The 24,422-nt window shown below is 42.6% G+C and overlaps 1 protein-coding gene across 1 annotated transcript in view; it reads right to left on the reverse strand.

The window, feature by feature from the left end:
* Positions 1-24,422, reverse strand: part of LOC142996137 (neural-cadherin) — a 189,234-nt gene that overhangs the window by 10,306 nt on the left and 154,506 nt on the right. Inside the window, exons 31-35 of the mRNA XM_076147040.1 lie at positions 21,367-21,547; positions 18,623-18,789; positions 12,083-12,347; positions 7,061-7,241; positions 3,729-3,973 (exon numbers count right to left, since the gene is read on the reverse strand). Of these exons, the coding sequence (XP_076003155.1) occupies positions 3,729-3,973; positions 7,061-7,241; positions 12,083-12,347; positions 18,623-18,789; positions 21,367-21,547 (1,039 nt within the window). The remainder of the gene's footprint in view (positions 1-3,728; positions 3,974-7,060; positions 7,242-12,082; positions 12,348-18,622; positions 18,790-21,366; positions 21,548-24,422) is intronic.

The raw sequence follows: 24,422 nt of genomic DNA on the forward strand, positions 1-24,422 counted from the left end.
AACAACAAATGACTCAGATTTCATCCGCATTACATTCAAATGTTGCACATCTGTATTAGGGGACCTGATCTTTTCTGGATCTTCCCTTGTAACTAAGGGAACTGTTTTCACAGCACTCAGATAAGTGACAAAACTCTTGCAATGTTAAAATCTTTAAAAAGTTCCAGTGTGTGAAAAGGCGCCTAAAACGTAAAGTATGTTTCTTCCCTCCCACCAGGTTGGTTTGTACGTTTTGGAGTTATTCTGCTAACAAACAAACAAAGAAGCAAACACAGCGACCTTCAGACATATGAAAAATAATTATATGCAAATTACAATACGTATAAATTCATAAATGAGGAGGAAGAGGAGGAACGTGAAGGAGGATTTGGGAATGGATCCGTGGATGTGTTTACTCTCTATTACTCTCTATACGGTCTATTACCATTTATTGTTGGTGTTTATATAATCCACAAACGAGCAAAACCTTGGCCTACAACCTTTTTTGTTGAATTACGCTAATCAAGTAAGTCAATCAGCGCCCTGCCATAACCTTTTCTTCATGCAAACCACCACCCTACTGACTAATCAAATGAAAGATGATTTATTTGCCTAAACTCCTGAATCTGACTTAATCATGGATTGCTCTCTGAATACTTATTTCACAATCCAGACATATTTAATGAAGTGCATTAAATGAAGCTTGGTGAGCCTTAGGTTATAACATTAACATGTTTAGAAATTGAAATACAGAGTTTGGAAAAAATGGCTTAGAAGCTGCATGCAGGCATAGATTGAAATGCATTAGAATATTGAGCCGTACGTCTGACCAATTACTCGGCGTATCTATTCTTTTTTCCATCTTTCAGTCTCAGTTCTTCCTCTCATCCTTGGATGTCTGCCAGCTTTTAGCTTTGTTTACGAGGAGACGGCTAAAAGATCTTTAATGTATGTTTTGTGTGGATGACCGAGGGGCTGGGACATGCACGTTCTTGAACCTCCCACAGACTGCAGCGTCTCTAAATGCATCAATGAGTCGCGTCTACTTTGACATGGAAAAGGCTCACGGGACGCGGCTTTCACACTCATAACCTCCGACCCTCAGTTCTTGGTAGGATCATAATGTACTTCTTCCTCAGCCGTACATTCAGCTCCACATTGAGTAGGTATTCATGCACTTGGAGAGATTTGGGTATCGGGTCGCATATAAAGAAGAATATGGAGTCAGAAGCAATAAAGCAGTTTATATCCTGTTCAGTCAAAATTTAAATAGGTTTTGGCACAAGTTAAAGATATAAAACGTATTCCTTGGCAACAGATGAGACAAACCACCTACTGACCCACATTCATACAACACACACACACACACACACACACACACACACACACACACGCACGCACACACAAAGAACTACAAGTTAGACACAAGCTTCGTCTCAACAACTTTGAGCTTGTGCTGCTCTGCTACTATAAAAAAAACATACTGACCTACAACTTCATCTAAAGTAGCACTTAATTTTAAGTGGATATTGATCTTAAGATCTATTACAGCTCATTACAATCTGGAGAGTATTGCGGTTCCAATAAATTCCCCTCGTGTGGAAACATTAAAAAAGCCTTTATGAGGTTGAGGCTCTGTCCTGATGAAAACCGCACTTTTAATGCCTGTGCTGCTGCTGTTAGAGTGTAAGACAGGAAAGCGGGAGTATGAGTTGAACGTGGTCAAAGTTGCGGTTCATGGCAACACAGTTTGAGACAAATGAGGCAACTGAATGCAAGAGGAAGATGAGGCAGCAGGTTTAAATTGAGGTAGATGAGAGGGCGATATTTCCAAAACAGTGTTGAAGACAGGGAAGCAAATAGAAGTCATATCTCTCACTGTGCGTATCGATACTCGTGCCGGCCTCCTGCTCCAAGCAATGAGGCGGTGATGGCGTTTAAAATGTCTCTATGGATGATATAATTCAACCACGGGCAGAAATTCTACATACAAATACATTAGATGAACATCAGATCAGATGTCTGACGCAACTGGACAGCACCACTTTGACTCCTTTGACTCCTGATAAATTCCACCGCCCCAAACCTCACCCTCCTCATCCTCCAAGCAGCACTCGCTCCTCATGAAGGAACTTATTATGTTTGTGAACCTGGACTGTTGAGACTACAAGATCAAAGGAAATTAAACGATGTGAATTCTGTTACGGCCTCAAGAACATGGCGGGGTGCCAAGGGAACGATCTGCCCTCCTTTTGTTCTTGCTGTTCAAACATTTGGAGTTCGTACAAGCAAACAAAGATGAAGGTGTAAAGAAAATCATTTAAAAAACAAACTCTCTGGCTGCTACTTAGATTTCTGAGTGAGCAGCGCTTGACCGATTGAGCGAAGAACGCTGCGGCGATTGAAATTACTACCAAAGCCCCCCGGAGCATTGATCTCAATTTCTGCAGGTTTGGGTAAACAGCACCTCGCGTGCCTACAAATCAAGTAATTAACACTTAAAACAGAACTGGGCCTTCGCTAGAGCGAGGTCAGACATTGCATTTAATGCTAGACCGGCCCCAAACCCCCCATAGCGGGTCGGACAGGACGGGCGAGAGGAAGGGGAGAAGAAATAATCATTTAAACAGTGTCCTTGTGGCGTCTGGGTGGGAGCGGCGGCGCCCCCTGAATCACCAATGAGACGGGCAGACTTTGCCAGCAGCAGAATGACATTGACACCATCCTTTTGCAATTATCTCCTGCTTTACCTCCTCTTCTCTCAGTGCGCCGCTTCCTCTTTGTAATCTTTCCAAGCTCTGTCTCGTCACCCCCCCCCCCCCCAACGTGCTGCAGCGTGTCCTGCTTTATTCTGTTTTCCTCCGATCTGTTTGCTTCTCGTGTGTGCGCCTCTTCTCTACTGCTCCGTTGTACCGTCCTCTATTAAACAAGGGGAACGTGTCACCGCTCTGACAACTCATTCGCTGTGTTCGACTGCGCCCGAGGCAGTTTCCACTGCGGAGGATCCTGAAGAGAATCTGAAGCGAGTTTCAGAGCTAGAGATGAATATTCAACGTGCCAAAACAGGCAGACAGCCGAGGAAGAAGAGGAAATGTGTTTTCTTTAACTGTAGTAACAGTAGGATTGATCCATCTGCCTATGAGACGGATCAATAATTTGCACAATAGCACCACAGAACTAACTAAGATCAGGTAGCTGGCCATTTTACACATACAATACTAAAATTGAGAGTTAATTAGTTGATTAAAAATGTGGTTATAAAATCATTGCGATCCAACCTCCTTCAGACCGACATCTCCATACTGTGAGATCATTTGTAGCAGAGCTTGGCTGCTGGTCAAACTAGTACGTGTCAGTGACTTCATGTCTCACATCCACTCTCCATAATGCCCTCTTGCATTAATACACACATTACAGCGTGCACAAAGCTCTGTATTTTGGCCAGAGCTCTGTTTGGGTGTTGAAACTCGCCTGTGTACAAGAGATTTTGGGGGGGGGGGGGTCGACAAGGCAAATCTTGATTTAACTCAAAGTGGCAGAGTTTTACAGGGATCTGTTAGCGTTTGATAATTGTGTCTCTTGGGGCTTGATATAAGGGATGTGAGGGTATAGGAAGCCCCACGGGACTAATTACCAAATGTCTTATTACCTTATTGAAAATGTCTGCTCGACAGTCACGAGTCTTGGGAAAGATTCAACTAAAGCAAATCTCAAGGGACAATCTTCATCCCGCCATATGCAGCACTCACCCAGCAAGGCCATGAAGCAGATGCAAATGGCGAAGAGGGAGCTGAAGCTGAGGCCCACGTCTTCCCTGTAGATGGCCAGCGTGGTCTCGCAGTGGCGCCCCCTGTAACCCTCCGGGCAGTGGCAGGTGAATTTGGAGGGCGACTGGGCCACGCACGTGCCCTGGTGGCAAGGCCGCGTGGCGCATAGGGTGTACACGCAGGACTTTCTGGTCCCGTTGAGCCGGATCATGTGGCCGGGTGGGCATCTGGCGGAAGAGGAGAACAGACCACATGTAGATCAAAGGGATGTATAGAAAAAAGAAGGAAACAGGTCGAAAATATTACTTTTATGATTACCTCAGTGGAACACATCAAGCCGAGTTCAGATTTCGGCTATGGTTTCCTACTCACAAACAGTTTTTGGACAGCGAAGACGAAAGCCAAATCAGTGTGAACTGTTCAAAGACACTCTGAGAGTATGCGCTTAACTAAACCGATCCAGGAAACAGATTACATTTTTATAAGAGCTGTGAATGTGATCTGAGATATATGCAGGTGCACAAGCTTCTGACCCCACAATGACATCTAGACTTCTGATGGAAACTTTGAAAACTTTGACCGCAATGTGTTGTGTTTGTGACTGGAATAAAAATAAATATTTGCATTAATTAATCAACCGAATCAGACATGGATGACATATTGGATATGTAGTACATTCTACTAAATCCAGTCATATGTTAAATATACAGTAGGTGTATTCAGGCGTAGGGTAAAGCGTTCCATGAGGGGATGTTTACTGCAAAGAGCTGAGATGTCAAAGTTCATTCAAAACATTCACCTTCCCTTTAATCAGCGATGTCACAGATGTACACCTCAGTGCAGAAGGAATAGAAGAGATGGAAATGCTGAGTGGGGTTCTGGAGGCAAGTGGAATGATTTTATGCAAACAGGGGCACATTTTCTGCTTCACTTCAGAAGACTCCACTATAATTAAAAGCTCATTTGGGTGTAACAGCTTTAACAAACATTTCACGAGCTCATTAATCCAGGGGCCCTATTCATTGTCTATGGGACGGCTCCAGGGCCTGTGCACTTTGATGGCATCAGGGATGAGTCTTGCTTTGTGGTTTCTGGAGATTTGTTCACGCTTTCTAAATATTGACTAAACATCGTTACGAAACTGCGACATAAAACTCAGCGACGCTATAAACTATCCTGTTACTGTTTCAGGCAACAGAAGGGTTAATTTGCCATTACAAAGCAGTCTGAAGCCAGATACATTACCAATACCATCCAATCTACCAGACCACACATGGATGTGCTGTGGATTCATAACTCATCTCACACTGATTTGTTGTCCTCTTTCATCTGTTAAACTTTACCATGTGTTCTGTTTTTTCTTCTAAGCAACAACGGGTCCTGAATTTTCTTCAACTGTCCCAATGTTAAATTTCCCCCTGAGAAAAATGCTTTACATGCGTTTGAACTCGCTGGTTCACCTTTCATTTTTGTACCTACATCCCTACATCTAGAAAGTTCTCCTCACACTTTCAGGCCCTTCTAACTTGAAAACATTCAAACACTTTTCAGGCCTTTACACTTTTATCAAGCCGCTTCAGCATTTGGCAAAAAAATTCAGCGCATTTTCTTCAGGAAATGCATTTTTAATATCAATACTACTTCAACATTATTTGTTCTTATCTATATACGCTGACCTTTGTCTTACTGTACATTTTTGTTTTCCTTTACATTCAAAAATGGTTCCATTTCAAGCAGCTGAAGAACACCAAATAATCTGCTGGGACAAAATGCAAAAAAAATGACAAAAATGCGAGGTGCTATGTAACTTCTGTTACTACCACGACTTCATATATAAATGTACCTGTTCACTGGAGTATTGCACTTGTGTTCATGCATCGTGTCACTTTATGGTGCATTTGCGTGAGGACCTGTGAGAGCAGAGGCTATCACACATCTGTTTCTGGAGGACTTACTCCAGACGCTCTTGTAAGTACACTAATAATCTTCCAAGGTCCAGGTCAAGTCTTGAGAGAAGAACAGGGACAGAATGTGAGAGGAATGGTAATGGAAGCTGTGTGTGTGTGTGTGTGTGTGTGCCTGTGTGTGTATGTTTGTGGTAGGAGGTAGGAAATGAGCAGGGGTTAGCAAGATGAGAGCCATAGAAAACCAAGAAATAGAAAGGCAGAGTGTGAGGTTGGGGGATGGATGATGAGAGTGAATGAATTGGAGAAGTGAAGAAAAGAAGGGGAAGGTGAGATATATATAAAAAAAAAAAAAGAGGCCGCAGAGATTGAACAGATGTTTCCAACGCCGGGAAAAATGGCGGAGATTAGTGTGTGTGTCCATGCCAGGCAGCAGGGTTGTTAGCTTACAGCAGTTTGTGTCCGACTGACTGCATTTCCCATTATCCACTGACAAACAAACTAACTAACCCTAAACACAGCAAACGGCGTCCAACAAAAGGTTGGTCAGAAGAAAGACTTCAATCACACCGCGGTCAAAAAGAATCGTTACCATTCTATGCATTTTAGCGCCGCACTTTTAAACTGAGCAGCAATTTGACTTGTGTCGTCCTTCTCATTAAAGCAGCAATCATGGATTCGTGGAGAAAAACTGAACTGAACGCACCCAAGCCCCCGACTTCACAACTCCTCCCACCTGGAACTCTACAAGATGACAACTGAGGAAGCGGCTCCCCTTGTGGTAGGTGGTGGTATTTATTTGGAGCTGGTAGATTCCTCCTCTCCTTTTCAAAACGAGACTCAAACCCAGCTGTTGTCGTCTTTAACAAGTCCCCTGTGTCGCAGTCAATTTGGTTTGACTCTGTGCGGCTGGTCTCTGCGATGTTGACTTTGATTTCATTGCAGTCACCTTGTCACCTTGATAGGCTGCCAAACATGGTCTCTGCACTTGGAACATTTCACTGTCTTCAGCTTGCGCGAAGTCAATAAAGAGGCAGGCACCTTTTGTGGGCAAGAAGGAAGTTACTTGAAACCTTTCTTCCACTGGGATTAGAGAGAAATGAAACGAATGAACTCGTACCCCGTTTATAAACCAGCCAAAAGCTAAAGCAGCAAGTGTCACAGAATTATTTTTGTTTGTTGCCAAGCGACAGGGATTTGAATGCCGGCCTCCCAGGTGTTAGCCAGGCACTCCAAGCTTTTGCAGCTATATGTCATCACATCTGTTGGAGCAGGAAACATATCTCCTAAGTATATGTGTCTTATTTGACGCAAATAAAAAATAGTAATCAGATAAAAAATTGGGAAAAAATGTGTGACTTTATAGCAGTGTGTGTGTGTGTGTGTGTGTGTGTGCGTATGTGTATGTACCTGCATTCATGCACTCTCCACAAGTCTACGCAGGTGAAGGGGGGGCTACACTGGTTCCTTTTGCAGGAGTCGGAGGAGCAACCCAGGGTAAGCCCCTGCATGCTGACCTGGGAAACCCCATCTCGCGGCAGGTTGTCGAATGGGATGTGGCGAGCGTTGAGGCGCAGGTCTCGCATGCAGCCTGCAGGGGAACAAAGGGAAACAGAGATCACTGACAGAGGTAAATGCTTTCAAAACCCTTTTGACCGCCTACCCACCCCAATATTACAGATCAGCAGTAAAACGTACTGGGCCGACCTTAGGGAACACTGTGAACATAGACTACATTTCTGTTGTGCAGAAAATGATGCAAGTTAAACTTCAACTTCAACACATTCCCTTCACTTTCCTCACTCATTATCCCTTACAGTGTGTGAGCTTTTTCAATAGACGATCAAGTGCAAGACACTCGAAAAGAAGATAAAAAGTCGACTCTGGGACACAATCAGAGCTGCCATCTTAAGTGACCCAATGATAAGTGGAACGGCACAATAAAAAAACCCCGGCAGGTTTCAGTTGTGTCAGAAGTTGTGTTTGTTACATCTGCATGGATTCTTGTTGCAAAACCAGATTTCCTCTCAAAGGCTCATGTCCCCATTTTGTCTTCTATCTTGTCAGGAATCTCGGTCAAAATCTGTTGCTTCTGTAGATTAAATAGGATTTCTAGAGGGAGATGCATACAGTATACAGTATCATTATACATCTTGCATATGCCCCCTTTTGTCACATCACCTATTCCACACATGTTGAGAACCACAGAGATGGACAGCATTTTATCTATTGGCTCCAGTTCATTCAGAATTACTTCAAAGTTTGTAAAACTATGCATTCAATTTAACCATCACTCAAAAAAGACTAAAGGCAATGTGATCTGTGACATACTGAGGGATGTGAACAAAGTGGTGGTCTTACGCGTCATGTTGGATCTGGATCCTGCCCGCAGTTTAGTTCACCACACTGCACCAAGCTGACACCCTGAGGGCTACAGCTGATAGCCACTGGCAAACCATTCTATAATAGTCATGTCAGCGAAGTACATTACCTAAGTAAGAAAATGTGTATATGTAAAAGCTAAAGTTATTAATAAATGATTACATGGTTGAATTTACATTAAATTTGGAGGAAGGAAAATAGTGAAACAACAGGGACTGAAGCTCATAAACCTCTGAGGAGAAATTATTTTGTGTCTCTATTCTTGGCATGTCTTTTACATCTCTATAAAAAAAGATGCCAGCACAGATCTCAGACTGAAACACACGGCGGATCGCACACGTGTGCACTTTCCCTGGACACCGTCTGTCACACTGGCATCTTTTTGAAGGGAAAAGCTTTTAAAGTCCATTTAATGATCACATGTATTGTCTATCACTGCCCGAGGCTTAGCTGTCGACACGGCTCACCGTCCAGCCCGGGGGAACTCACTCCTCCCTCACTTTCCCGCTCCATCTCTTTCTCAATGGGTACTCTCCTTTCTCCGCCGTCATATTTGATGTCTTCGTACATGCATTTACTTGTAGAAATTCCGTAATCAAACCAATTTTCAGATCTTGCCTACCAAGTAAAAGACTAAAAATAGATAAACGTGGGTATTTGAAGGAGCACTTAACTCCTGCTGCTTTACACATCAAGTCTTCTCTTTTGTACAGTTGACACCTGGTCTTTCTTCAGCTCGCACACACAGATGAACAACGAGGCTTGGATGCTTTCCAGCCATCATTTGCCATCGTTGTGTGCCCCATCAATTGTTTGTTGAAAGGGACATTCGCTGAGGTCTATATTGTTGTGTGACAAGTCAGGCATTTCTCATCCTCTGCAGAAAATGTTTGGCTCTTTTACAGCAATAATTCAGCCTTCCCCACATTCATCTGGCAAAGCGTTGAAGGATAAATTCTCAATGTGTGAAACGATTATTGTCCTCCTGTTTGAAAAATAGACGTCAGGGCACCGTTCTGTAGAAAACGATCAAAACTGGTCCTTGGCAACGGTGTCAAGATGGGAACACACCACAGTAGAGGTTGACAAATAGCTGTCTGTGGGCCAAGTCTGGCACCTGAACAACATCATTTCCCCCCCTAACAAAATCTCAAATGCTGGTTTCTAAAAGTTTCACCAGAATTGACTTTTTCCCATAAATCTGCTGTAGGCACAAATATGTAAACATGAGATGCATGTATACACCACCAACAGCCCCATAAGGAGAGGAGCGTGCAAAAAGACTCTGCATAATATAGAGAATATTTGATATGGGATTCTAAACGACAACTGTGTTAATAATAACTTAACTGTCATTAGATGCCACTCATTGAATCCAGTTTCATAAAGTTCAGGTTTCAGGTGCAGGGATCTCTTTTTTTGTTTTTAGGTCTGGGTAGCAGACACGCACACCTGCACACTCCCATTTTTTATTTTTATTTATTTATTTTTTTCGGGTGCAGGATCGACACATACAATAACACCTTGACCCTCCAATTGGATAACTTTCTGTCAACGGATTTTAATTTTCAAATATATTCATACAAGGTTCTTCCATATAGAACTTGTGTTGGTACATCTGAAGAACAGACAGATGGAGGTGAGATGCTGTCAAGTTACTGTGCTCTACAAGGAACCCACAAAGCACCGCAGACTTCAGCTCTTTTCATTTCATCTCTCAGAACTCCATAATTTGATGTTTTTAAACCTCTGAACCAAGTGACTGAAGTTGGACTAAAATGCTGCTTTATCAGTTGATTTTATTTGAAAAGGCTTTTCTTGTTTAATTTTGCTTTATCTAAATTTGCAGGACCATGGAGGACAAACCTTCATTTTTCATCTTCACCCTCATTCAGCAAAAAAAGGATACAGAACCAAATAAAATCCAGTTACGAGTGTTAAAAAAAAAAATCCAATTAATCACAAAAACTGTTTGAAAAATTGTGAAAGTTTGTGAAACTATATTTGTGCAAATATTACTTAAAAGGTCACAGTTTTGGGTAAAATGGTAAATATTCTATCAGCAGTTTAATGTGGAAATTAAATGGTTGCTGTTCCTGTTGCAAGGCAAATAAAGGTGTTAAATGTTAGGTGCCTTTTTTTCCTGGTTTGTGAAACAGTGTGTGTGTGTGGGTGTGTGTGTACTGTATTCTGAAGGACAGGCCTTTTAAATTGTAATTGTGCGGCAAATATCACAAACTGCTTGTCGGATTAAACGGAACATACGTTTGTACACATATACTATATTACAGATAAGTGGTCAACAATTGGCTGTTTACTTACTTAATACACTTTCACACAACATCAGAGGCACCACCCCATGCAAATGCCCACACTACATTCCGCTTACACAGCATTACGCCATCACACTGGAATGATAATTAATCTACGAATTTAGTTTTTTTGTAATACATACACTATATGTAATACATGCAATACATGCACATATTCGTGTTTGACCTTTTGTCTTGCAAGCACTTGCTCTAAGCAGGAATGGAAATGATCACTGGAAGGATTAAATAGTAAAGCAAAGAGCACCGGACGTTTTTTCATGACAAGATGCAAACAGTGATGGAAAGTTATGTCAAGAACAAACCCATATCAAGAAAGATCAACAAGAAATAACAAAGAAAGTATTTGTTCTATTTATACGTGATCTACTTCCCACACCGATGTAGAAATCATCTCAAAGTAATTAATGTTGGAATGCAGTTTGTTAGGGAGCGCCGAGTAATGCAATCACATTATAATTAGCACAAAGCAATTATGTGCATATTATATGTTATATCATTATATCCTTGTGATTGCTTTCTCTGCCCACCCAGCATAACTGTACAGCCAGTGCATTAAAGATGTGTGTTCAAAACTTTGGTTATATTGCAGTTTTGACATCACAAATATAAAAATCCTACAGTGGAAATAACACGCTGACTCTAAGAAACACAACTACACTAAGCCAAGATAAACTGATGACCAAACCGGTGATAATAAACTGATGTTTTTGGTGAATTTGCAGAAGTTCCGATTCCTAAAAATTCCAACCAATGCATGTGACTTACTCATATTTCTGCCTTAAAAGCAGCAATGAGAAATAATGGGACTATAGCGTGTATGTTAACATCAGTCAGTGTAAACCTAGTAACACATGGTAATTGGCTGCTTCGCTACACTTTCACTTTGGAAACTGTTTCATCTGTGGGACCCATGTTTTCCTGGATTGACATAAATATTAGGGATTGGATTGTTGGCTTGACATCTCCACGGCTGAGTCGAAACCCTTTACGAGCAGTTTGTCAAAAGATACATATGAGAAACAAGACTTGGGCTGTGTGGTGATGGATATATCCCACAATGCCAGATATAAGTCAGCCACTAGAACGTCACGCTAGAAGCAGAGGTAGACCTCATTTTATTGGCTCAATCAAAGGGCCGAACTCATTTACGGTATATTGAATTTATGGGATTTGCACAGGTCTGCTGTGTGTGATTAGCAGAACTTGGGATATTTAATTAATGTCACTTTAAGCTGCAATAACTCGGCAATATACGTGATTGAACACGTCCCTTTCTTTGCTCATTAATCAAGCTCACATCATGAATCATTCAAAATGGAAGTACCTGAATGCTCATATCATAAGCAGATCACTGGGGCTGCTTCATCCTCTTTATCAATTTTACCCCACAACTTTTGATACTAAAGTAGAATCAGCAGCTAAATTAATTGTTAGTCATGTATGTTTTGTAATGGGCAAATCTTACTTTTACTGACTCACTTTTACTGAAGCGCGACTTCCAGGTGCTTTATACGATGCTGGAAATCTTGTGGAAATTTTTTCATGTGGTACTGATTTGGTTCAAAAATGTCCTCTGTAAACTGTGTGTAAAGTAAAGTAAAGTTGCTGTATTCTGAGAACCAAAAGAGCCAGAGTTCATTGAGTTGTAATATCACAACATCAAAGTTAAGAGTTTAAAGCCAGGCTGCTGAAAACACACTGTGCTGTCTTTACTCACCTTGGAAGCTTTTATTCATTCCGGAGGGAAAGGTGTTTCCCAGCATGACCATGGTGGGATCAACGACGATCTCTCGGCTGCGACCCCGTGAGCCAGTGACCTCCCGCTGCCCTCCGCCACCGTCCAGCCGCAGGGTCATCTCGTTGTCGTGCCGATCCAGGAAGACCTCGTGCCATTCGCCATTGTCGAGGCGATAGGCGGGGAGGGTCAGGTTGTAGTCGCCATCGCCGAGATTGAAGAATACACAGAGGAGACCCTGAAAGATCTTCAAAGGGGTAAAGATGGAATTCAGGATAAGGTTTGGTCTTCAAAAGTCTGCACGACAATTGATCAAATTATGGAAATTTCCAAATACAAACCCGCCAACAAGCATTCAACAAGCAGTTAAATAAAATCATTCATCTTGGTTAAATAAGTTAAGCCATGATGGATTTTAGTATGAATCACTGCTGACAAAGTGATGGCGGTCAGAGATCAGACACGTCCATTCACTCGCTCTTTGTCAGACGCTTTATGGTGCTCAATTAAATAAAAATCAATTAAATTAAAATTAAAAATTAAATAAAAAAAAAGACAACCTTTCATTGTTGAACAATAGTGTGGTAACATAAAGGCAACACTTGTGTGAAGGCAGCAAATCCAAGTCATACATTTCTCTGGGATATGTAGGAAGAATGTTTTAATGAGGGGAAGATCAGTGCACTTTCATCTTCTGTTCTGAAAGAATTATGTGCTTGGCATCAATTAGTTGATACATTTCTGCTCTCTATCTGAATTGAAGGAACACAGGTTTGGTTCAAGAATTATATTGATTATTATTTAGAGCAGGGGTCGGGAACCTATGCAAGCGAGCCATATATGGCTCTTTCGATGAAGGCATATGGCTTGCAGACAGTTCTGAGTTTACATCATTTAACACGCAGGCGGCTCTCCCACGGATGACGTGCAGCTCCCCCCTGTCAAACGGGCTGATTGCAGCGCAAACTGGGAAACTGGGAACACCTTTGTATCTCTTAAGGCCACGTCTCCAAGTCTAAACTCTGAGAAATGATAAATGGCTGAAGAACTTCCTCAGTTGGCCAGTATAACTTCAGAAAAGACAAACTACTTGGATGCTGTTCATTTTCACAGCATGCATTTGTTATACATTCACTGAGGAAAGAAAAGACAGTGGAAGAGTGAAGAAAGAGAAAAGATGGATGAGGAGTAAACACAACACACAAGTCTTCTCCTCCACTTCTCAGATATTGAGATGACATTTTTTTTAATTGCTTGTTGTCTGCGATGGCAATAATCCCTTGTTTATCACAGATCCTCAGTTAAAACAAAAAGTCAGCAAGCATGAGCACTGTGTGTATTTCTGTGTGTGAGAGTGGGTGAGAGAGAAAGAAAATAAGTCCGAAGGCCATTTTAAGAGGGGTTCGTTGGGGGGTGGAGGTGGGTCGCTCTCATTTCAATTTCAAAGCGTGAAGTCTAAATGTCCCACTGAGCATACTTTTCTCTCTGTCTTCACTCTCTGCCACCTCTATCACATAAACAGAGAGGCTGAGATGAGGCAGGCAGAGAAATGGAGACAAAGATGTGCAGCACCGGTGGGCGGAAGCCATTAACTCTCCCACTCTACTAACTACTACTACACTACTCCTTTTTTTTCTTCCACGGAAACTTCGACAGTCTCGCTCTTTCTGTGACGTATGTCCCTTTCGTCTCCCTCCTTCCCTCTCGCCGTCTCCTCACGTCATCCGGATAAACCGAGAAAGAGCGACGGCGGCTCATTCAGAGGATCTGTGATGAAGTATTAATTGCGTTTAGAATCCACTGGGGGCCCAAACCTTCCAACCAGACAAAGTCGCAGCCGGCACCTGATTTTACCCCCAATTTAAGCTGAACCGAGGGGAGTAATTTGGCTCCCAGGTGGCTCCCTGAGTGACGCATTCATTAAAAGCGATGTCATATGTGTTCGAGGTGTGCGACTCCATTTCAGATTAACAGTGCCACCGCAGGGAGAGCGGTCGAGTCCCAGGGCTGCTTTCTCTCCTGACATATAACTCTCGTTTCCCACGCTGTTTTCACTTTTTCATCTGCCTCCATGTGCGGGTATGAACAGAATATGCAGCCTCAGTGTTGGATATTTGCAGCAGTACTTGTTTCCGTCAGCCTCTCAATCAAGCTTTTTACTCAGAGTGAATAATTGGTCCAAATATGTCATTGTTGGTCGGGTCCCTGCTTAGGTTGACCAACAGGTGGCTCCCTGAGTGACGCATTCATTGAAAGCGGCGACTGGCAACAATGCGGCAACTGGCACAGCTTGAGTTTTGAAGTAATGCATGATTTAAGGCTTGAAGCATCTCCTTCTCTGTCCGTCTTTGCCTTGTTCTTCACCGCGATTAGTACAGCCACAGTGCAGTCCTCTGGCCAACGGACTCGTGAATGCAATGTGATGTAACATTTTTAAAGCATGCATAGATTGAAAGAGCATTTGGAAGACGCATCTTATCGGTGCCGACTTCTGCAGACTACAAAATGCAGTCCAAGCAACCTAAAGCGACTATGAAAAACTTGTGAACTTGCACACTCACGTACTGTCTGCTGCAGTTTACAACTCGCACTGCAAAGCACACAAACATCAACATAGAGTTACTAACTCTACACGACTCCATGTGACCTTGCCATGAGACTTTGCCTGGGTGTGAGATTCAAAAGAGTCCTTTTATACACTCAATCTATCAATTAATTTGTGGAGGAAGATCACCTTGAATCCAGTCAGTCAGTTATAATGCCTATAGAGAGAACTAAAACTTTGGTAAAAAAACAAAAAAGTTTTTAAACCCGTCCTTCCACATTATCCGCTGTTCGTCTCTTTGCCCGTGATGTTCCAAACTGTTCCAATCATCATTTCTAAACTCGACACATCCAACAGAGCTTTGTTGTCTCCTGTGAGGGTGATGGCACCGCATGGAAGCAGAGTAATGTTTCAATGTAATGATGGTTTCCTGGTGTTGTTCCAGCACATGGAGTTTATGTAATTATAGTTTGAATCTTGCAACCAGGGAAGGAGGGAGGGGGCAGGGGGGTGAAAGTCTATAGACTGTAGACCAGGGGTCTCCAACGTTTTTGCCTCAGGGGAGCTACTTTGACAAAATAAAAGTGTCAGAGAGCTCCTCATGTTTTACATTATTGGTAACATTGATCCACATGGCTGATTCTCCACCCAAACCAGCTGAATAAGCGTCTAATGTGTGAAAATTTACAAAATGTTGATTTCCAACACATTTTGTATCAAAATGCACTTCAATACAGCAACATAAGCATGTTTTTTTCTGTATACATTTTCAGTGTCAAGCTCACACCAATAATTTCACATCATATAAATCTTATAAGAACAAATCAATGTTATTACTAATTTTACTATTTAACTAATACTACACCTTTCATATTTCTCATTTACCCTGTAGTTCCCATATCATCTGTACTACACATGCATTCAGTCTGTTCTGATGTTAGTGAGATGACAGAGAGTGTGGTACTGTTTTCATGAGGAATTAAAATAGTTCTGGAATGTTCTTGCAGTGAAGCACGTTCTCTGTCGTACAGTTTTGGAATGTTTTCTTCAAAGTGTTTTCCTATTTGGAAGAACATACACTGGATTGAGAGTTTTTTCTTCCAACTGAACTGTTGGATGCACAGTTCTCATGTCTGTGAAGGTTTTTTTGTGGAGAGTGGATGCCCTGCTAGCAGCCCGTGAAAAGTTGCCGTGGACTTTTGTGAAGTGGCGCTCCACAGATACGTTCGCACCGCAAATGAGACACGCACACACTTGACATTCACATTCGTAATTTGTTGCCTGTTTTCGGGGCGGTCATCGTCAAATCCAGCGTGCGCTTGCTAGCAAAATGTTACGGTGTCACGTAACCAAACATGAAGCAGGGGCATTTGTTGGACTGACAGCTGATTGGCTTTTAATCGTTTTGTGACAATAGGAGGCGGGATGTTTGTGAATTTGATTGGATAGAAATCTAAACAGCTTCACAAGTGACAATGTGTTGTCAAATAAACGTATTCTTGTAAGTGTTGGCGACCCCTGCAGTAGACCTAAGATTGTTAAAAGAATAATTATTATCTAATAAAATTGTCACGGTGTAGCGTGTTGTTATGACAGGCGGACAGGCCAGGCGGCTGAGATGAGGACAGAAAGATCCCAATGCAACCCTGATGGTGAATCTCAACTCATCTGTTGCAGGTAGCGAGGAAAATGATGGAGGAGACAGAAAAGCTAGAAGCTGAGGTGATGGAGGTAAGAGGCAGAGGCAGAATGGAGCTTCCAAAGCTGAGAAGCAATAATGAAATCTCACAATTGTCAAACCTCTCAGGTCACTGAGACCAGGTTGTTAGTCCACTCCATTACGCTGTCATATGTACTGTATGTGCTTGACAGGACCTTCTGCCTGCCTACACTCATTCCCTCACTTCCTTACACTAAACATTATTCTGCCCTACTTCATCTCCAAACTGTAGGCTCTACATGTGAAACTCTTTTCCAATTCTCGATCTGAGAAGAACCTACATCCCCAAACATCTCCGCAACCGTCATCTTCAGTCAATTGCGGGAAGATGAAGGCGGAGTGAGTTCATGAAGAACGAAGGCTTTCATTTAATATCTCTAAGCTCTGCCTCGCTTGGCTTCATTTCAGTAAGTGATTCCTTTCATTTCCCCAATTTGGAGTAAAGCACAATCAAACCCTGGTGCCATGGTGACAGCCTGTGATCGTACATGAGATGATTATCACAATAATATATTCTTTGGATTGGTCTAAATGAAACGTCTCTCTTTAGAGACAAAAGGCTTCCAATAATTGTTTATGACTTCTGGGAATGTTCAGCCACTGGAATCCCTGAATCTCAACGTATCAGTGGACAAATAACAGAAATACCACACCAAGCGTGAGGAGCCAGAAAATGCCCTGATTTGGGAGTATAGACCTTATACGGACAAAGAAGCTTTGCCCAACGCACACACACACACACACACACACACAGGCACACACACACACAGAGGTCTGCAATCAGTATTCCAAAGAACAGAGCTTCTGGGAACAAATTAATGGTGACATTTTTAACTAAAGGAGTTGTTGGAATGCAAATTACACACAAACGCCAGTCACAAAGAGATCCTTGCATTGTGGGTTTGCGGCCAGCTAACAAAAACGCATACAAATTTCTTCCTCTGATTAAACGTAAACAGTGAGTGTTATTAGAGAGAGAAAACACACAAACAGACAACCCTGTGTGGGGATATGGTTATATTTCAATCAAAAGAGCGTCACAGGGAAACCAATGTTCCTCGTAAGATTTCACACATTTTCATGCTGACTGCACCCTGGAATAAATGCACTATTTATGATGTCAGCTCGCTCCCCATGCGGCTGCGCTGAGGGATGCAACCCCGACAGTTAAGATTATGTGCAGACGGATGGGGAGGGAGAGAAAGATGGATGACAGGGATCCGGGGAGAGAGCGAGAGAGGATGTAACCGCAGTCGCCGTGTGGATAATCACCATCATTTCAGACGTTGATGTTTGATCAATATTTGCGGTCGCAGTGCGGGGGGCGAGGAAGCGGCGAGAGCAAAGGGACGGTGAGATCCCACAAACGCATTAAAAGACAGGCTGAGACGACTTTAAAATGGACTGTGTCTATGGTGGAGTCAGACAGGAAATGACGGAAGAGGGAAAATAAAGAAAGTAAACAAGTAAATCAATAATTGTTGTATAAAGCCCCAAAGTTATATTGGCTGGGAGGATTGATTCTAAGCGGAAGTGACAAACTGATTCTGAGGAGACTCTGCGGATGGGGCGGGGTACAGGGAAGGACACGTTTAGTTGGAGTTTTCAAATCGATTTGTTTTCCCAGCATTTTTGTGGCAATTTTTCCAAGTGAAATACACCAATCTCCTGATAGATCTTTAGTTTGTGAGAATCACTCTCCAATATTCACTACCACTGCATTCTAACCCTTTACTTCGTAGCCTTTAATTTGATTAATCGCTTTCATTTTATAGGATAGATGAAATTCTATTCATTAAATTCTGTTGTGCATTCACTTTAATCGTACTTTAAACTCTTTGATCAGTAATCGGTAACCCTTATGTCTTTATGCATTTGTAAAGTCTGAATGAGGCTATATGAATAAAGGTGCTTTACACTAAAAAGACCTCACACACATTAACCTCTCAGGCTTGGATCCATCTTCAATAATTATTTAATAATCGTTCAGTGACACAGATTGTGTCTCTCTATTTAGGCCTGAAAATCATGAGAATAAGACACTTTGTCTCTGCCTGGTTGTCCTTGGTAGACTTATGACATGTAATGAGCGTCTAAGGCGCACAGTTCAACCTGATGGACAATGATGCTTCCAAAATTAACAATAATATAATAATAATAATAATAATAATAATAATAATAATAACCTCCAACACTTTTCAACAGGCGCACACACACACACACACACGCCTACAGACACACACACACACAGTCTTACCTCAAGTCGTATGTACTCGCTCTGCTCCTTGGAGATGAGGCTGAGGACGGCACTGCTGTGTTTGCGGGTTCGCACCAGAACTTGAACGGTCGTCCTCCGCGGCGGCAGCAGGGACGCCAACTGGTAGTGAGCGTGGCTGTGCCCGTCGAAAGAAAACTCTGGGACCTCTGCCATTGGTACCATCACATACACACAAACATAATGGTATTAGTCAACACCCAACACATTTTATCATTTATTATTTCGTAAAAACACTTTCACACGTCTCCAACTTCCCAAATCTGCTTGTATTCAGAAAGCTGGAGACATGGCAGGATATGCAAAAGATACACGATCGAATATGCATGCGTGGTTCTGCTTGGTTCCTCCTTTCTCAGACTCCTCTTCAGTTCCAGGAAGTGGATTCGGCGTGCGACAGGCGGCCCAAATCTAGCACGCCTAAAATGTTTTCAAAGCCATTCTTCCATCTCGCAGCATATTCCAACATTCCTCTGTCAGCCGTCTCCATGCTGCTCCAAGCTTCTCTTTCCTGAACATCTCTTGTCTCTTTCTTTTGTTCACGCCGTTTCTGTCAAAGTCCACATAAATGTTTGTTTTAGATGACAGTCAAGATACTCTATTTTAGACCTTGATAACTCTGCGTTGCTCACAGGTGCGTTGCTCTTTCTATAACCTGAGAAAAGGATGGATTATTGATTTCAGTAATAAACTACACTGGATGCTTAACTGTAGCCACTAATATTCATCTATTATCCACTCATTTATTTATGCGATGATTACAGTTTAAGAAATATTGCACATAAATACTAAACAAACCATCTACGCTATGTGAATCATGTATTTTTTTTATTGGCTTAATGCATTGCAACACACCTAGATGCAATTACAGCAATTATCAGACTGCTAAGACAGTAAAACTCTTAACTTAAAAATGGACTGACTGACAGAGCTCCAAACAATCAATGCGTCTGCCCTCAACAGAATAAACCTGTCGAAGAAAACTATGGATTTTTCGGTTTTTGACATTTGTCTTAAAAATATTGAGCAGAGACTCCTGTCAGGGAGCAAACACGGCCTCTACCTGCCAAGACAATGTGGCCCTGCAGACACCTGTTTGTGCCTATTACGGCCAGCGTCACTACAGGTTCTCTGCTCAATCTGTACGATGTGTACTGATGTCTTTGCAAGACAACTGCAAGGAGGAGGGGTTAGTGAAGTTTCCGGCCCTTCAGCCAGTAAGAGTCCTCCAACTGCTGCATTCAGACGAACGCCTCCGCAGCCATATGGCTAACACAGACAGGCTCAGGAGGAGCTGCTTTCCTGAGGCAGAAGGAAGCTTTATGTGGTGGCTGCCAGGAGTCAGCATGCTGCTCTCTGACTACAACAACGAAGCAGAATTACTCAGCGATAATGATTCATCCTGAGTGGAGACACGCTCACGTGGAGACTAGCACATACCTAAAACCTGCACACGGAGCTGAACCCTGCATGTAAAGGAACGCCATCAAACAGCACTGACTTCCCTTGCATTTGAGCTTGATATATTCCATTCCCATAAATGATATAATCACAAACAAAGATAAATGAATCAAATCTTAAAATCAAAGCTCATCACTTCCCGAATCTGAGTTTAATGAATCAGACAACCAATCAAATTCCACATTGCAACACTAAAGGATGACAAATATGATATTCAGAGAAATGTGTCATCACAACAGGGCTCAATATCATACAGTATATGTTTGTTTAAGCTAATAAAGTGATACTAAGCAGTTGTCATGCAAATGCTTGGTTAACATGAGGTCACAATTTACTGACAAACTAACGAACTAACAAACTAACAAACTAACTAACTAACTAACTAACTAACTAACTAACTAGCAAAGTCGCTTCACTAGTTAGAAAATTCCACCCTAACACAGTTTCCCAGCTTTCAATGGCCTGACTTGACTGTGATGATCTCTATAGTCTGTGTTACCGTTTATAATCAGTTTAATGATGGAATATAACTGACATGTTATAATGTTGATAATGTTAACTGGGACTTTTTGCATTTGACAAGCTGAAAGGTTGAGTAAACCTTTACTTTTGTCTCTTTGTGTGCAGGTAAGTGCTGTTGGCTTGCAGGCTTTTGTTGGGTTTGAACTGTCGCCATGTTTATAAGTGGCATTGTGAGCGTGCAACAACAGGCCACCTATTAACTCCGACAACTCAATATTTCACAATGCTGTTGTGATTCATCTTTGTGTTCATGTGTGTCGACATGTTTTCATTTAATTATCAAAGGCGAGCCAGAAACAGTACATGCGTGTTATCACGTTGTCATATAAAGCAACGCAGTAAAGTTTACAGATGGCATTTGCTTTGGTTTTGACTGCACATGCACATTTGAAGCTGCTGGACTTACGATTGTTAAACAAGCATCAATATGTCACAGCATGGAGGTATTACATTTATATTACTGGCATTTACTCGGCTTCTTTGGGCGATATATTATCCTCTTTTTACAACACACCTGCATCAATCCTTAATATTGCTTGTGAATAACTACCGCAGCTCTCCAAGGCTGCAGGTGTGTTATTACGCTGAACTTGCTGAACCACTGAGCCATCATTCACACTCTTCTCCTCTGCAGGACTATAACAGCGCCTCCCGACAGTGTTTGTCAATTATTTGGTCGGGAAATTCCCTGACATCTCAAATGACTAAAGCAAGCACAAGTCCAGAAAAAGCTCTTGGCTTACCATCTTCACACTGGGGTCCCGTGTAGCCCGGCACACACTGGCAGCTGAAGGAGCCCCACTCGCCGTGACAGCGACCCCGGTGGCCGCAGGATGGATAGCCCATGTTGACACAGCTGCTATCGGTGGTCAGGCAGCCCGGGGAGCTGGACTGGGAGTCAGCCGGCGAGCCCAAATCATACAGCTGAACATGGGAGATAAAGGGAAGGGTTGATGTTGAGGTACAGGGGCAGACATGGACATCCAGGGACGAACAGAGGCAAGTGGGGTTAAAAAGAACCTCAAATTGACAGCACAGAGAGGGAATTGTGAGGGGCGCAGAGCAAACATGTGGGGGGCATAAGTGAGTAAAGGAGCAGAGTTTGAAAAGAGAGAGTGTAAAAAATGAAAAAAATGTGAGAGGAAACTTTTAAATGTGTTGAAGGACGCGAGTGAAGGCAACACAGCGTCCTTCTCTTCTTTCCACTCTCATCTCTGTGCTCTCTCTGGCCTCCTCTCCTCCTGCAGAGATGAAACCAAATGCTGGCTGAGTCTTCCATCCGTCAAACGGCACAGGCGGCCGCGTCGGAAGCTGAAAGGACAGCGGAACCTTCAACGGCTAAAAAGTTGTGACCCCCCCAGAAAAAGCGTGTCATGAAAGATTTTCATGTGTTCCATCTCCTCCCGCCCTCACTCCAACTTTATGAGTTTCATCGTAGCCATGGCAAGGATGTGAGAGCAGAGGCATGGCGAGGATTGTAAAAGCTGCCAGTGAGTCATTCCGCCAGGGAGCCACTGATTGGCTCTGACCATCCAAGAGGCATCTTATTGGTCCGTGACCTTTAAGAGTAAAGTTTCTCATGCTTGCAGGATTTGGACACACCATGTTGATTGATAATGACAGAAAAACAGCAAAGACACCTTAGGGTGTCTGCAATTGATTCGGCTCTGCTTCTATGCCACTGTGGCCTGTCTGTGTGTGTGTGCGTATGTGTGTGTGTCAGTTTCTGTGTCTGTGTGCCAGCATTTCAGTCAGTCTGAGTTGAATGTAAAAATACACCTGCGTCGTCTTAAATCCCAAACAGAGAGCAGAGAGTGTCACATGTGCAGGCATGCATACCAAAAAAATGTGAAACAGATCACAAAAAATACAGAAATATACTAGAAATATACAGAAAAAAACCAAGTGGAATCATTAAATTACAATTTGTGAATTAATGCATTTGAAGGCCTTGTAATGAAAGTATTTTTTGTCTGTAAGTCAGGTTAGTCAGGTTATGGCTTAAAGATCTGTGAAGCGTAGTTTGAGTGAACTAGACCAAATAATGTGTCACATAAAACAGTTGAGAGCCACATTCAGCACAGCTTCTCAGGGGGGAAGTGAAGCATACAGCGAGTCAATACCGCCTATTCCCACAAGAAGGATCAGCATGTTCTGTTCCTGCTGGATGTTTGCACTGCAACTGTAGATGATGATGATTAACAGCTATGTTATGTGCAGAAATATGCAGGTGTGATGTCAAGTGTAAAAATTAAAATGGAGCATTCATATAACATAGACACCTGCTGTGGTTCCATTTGACCACCATGGCATTGTAGAGAATGATGTGATACTTGGCCAGAGTTGGGTGCCTCCAATGAGATAATCCTTCACATTTAACAAAACGTGGTGTTTTCGTTGTATAAGCCATTTGACAGATTTTTGTTGTTTTCACACACATCTCTGTAAATCACGGCAGACCAGAACTTCCCCAGGAAATTACTTTTAGCGACATCTCCTCGTCAGAAAGTGGCAACATGTTTGTTTTTTGCAAGTCTTCAGACCACAAACGATGATAAGAGGAAAAGAAGAAGAAGATGAAGAGAAGCTTCTGGGGTGAACAAACGTCAAAAGATGGCCGACCCTTTGGGAGATCATCTACCAGTCTGATTTCTGATGTGACCTCGCGTCTCTGGTTGGAAACGATGCACCCAGATCGCATCCATGTCTGCAAACGTCTGCCAATTAACTGATTGCTCAGAAATCACCATCTTGGATCTCCAGGGTCATCTCTGGTGTCATTGCAGTGACAAGTCCAGGTCCACAACGGTCAAGTTGACATCAATTTGTATCCTGTTTCCCCCATGAACATAAATCAGATCTAAAATATTCAAACATTAGTAGGGAATGTTGTAATGCACCAAACTATTTGCAGGGAAATCACTGTAAACCCTTTTCAGCAAGATTAATCCTAAAATGTCAGCGTTGAAAAAGCCATTAGTCCGACCCTGGTAGCTACATGCCTCCATACTCAGAATGAAGAGACAGTTGTGTCAAGAAACGGTAAAACAGAAAGCAGCAAAGTCAGACTGAGGGGTGAAGGGAGAGAGACAGGCAGACTAATGACAAGGCAGGGATGGAGAGAGTTAACAGATGATGGCAAGTGACGGCCAGAGGGAAGAGATGCAACTCCAGAATAGAATCACAATTATAGTCCAGAAGTCTTCCCATCCATTTTACTTGGTGCGGCCTCGCGTTCACCCCAGCTTTCAGTCTAATCTAACTTTCTCTCTTTCCTTCATTCGTATGCACACACAAATACACACACACACACACACACACACACACACTCTCCACAAAATGCACAAAAACACTCATTGCATTTCACATCAATAGGTTTAATAGAGCTGACACGTCCCTGACATGCCATATCATTATTCGATTCCAAAACACTGTCATACACAGACAGACAGAGATACACACGCACGCACCCATGCACGCACACACGCACGCACGCACGCACGCACACACAGACACACGCACACACGCACACACACACACACACACACACACATATAGTATTCATAAAGTACATTCAACTGTCAAACACCTACAAAGTATTCGGTTAAGAGTGTGTCCGTCAGTGTGAGGGACCTTACCAAATTACAAACACTGACACCGGGAGCAGGACGGATGACAGGTGTTGCCATGGCAACAAACACGAACACAGACACATCAGAACATTCAGTTGATAATGAAAACAGCACCACGGGGAGAAAAAAAAACAAACAAAACACATACATGGCTGGAACACGTCTAT

Source organism: Genypterus blacodes, unplaced genomic scaffold, assembly GCF_046128005.1.
Source record: "Genypterus blacodes isolate CSIRO-AG114 ecotype Tasmania unplaced genomic scaffold, CSIRO-AGI_Gbla_v1 ptg000036l_1, whole genome shotgun sequence".
Lineage (NCBI taxonomy): Eukaryota > Metazoa > Chordata > Actinopteri > Ophidiiformes > Ophidiidae > Genypterus > Genypterus blacodes.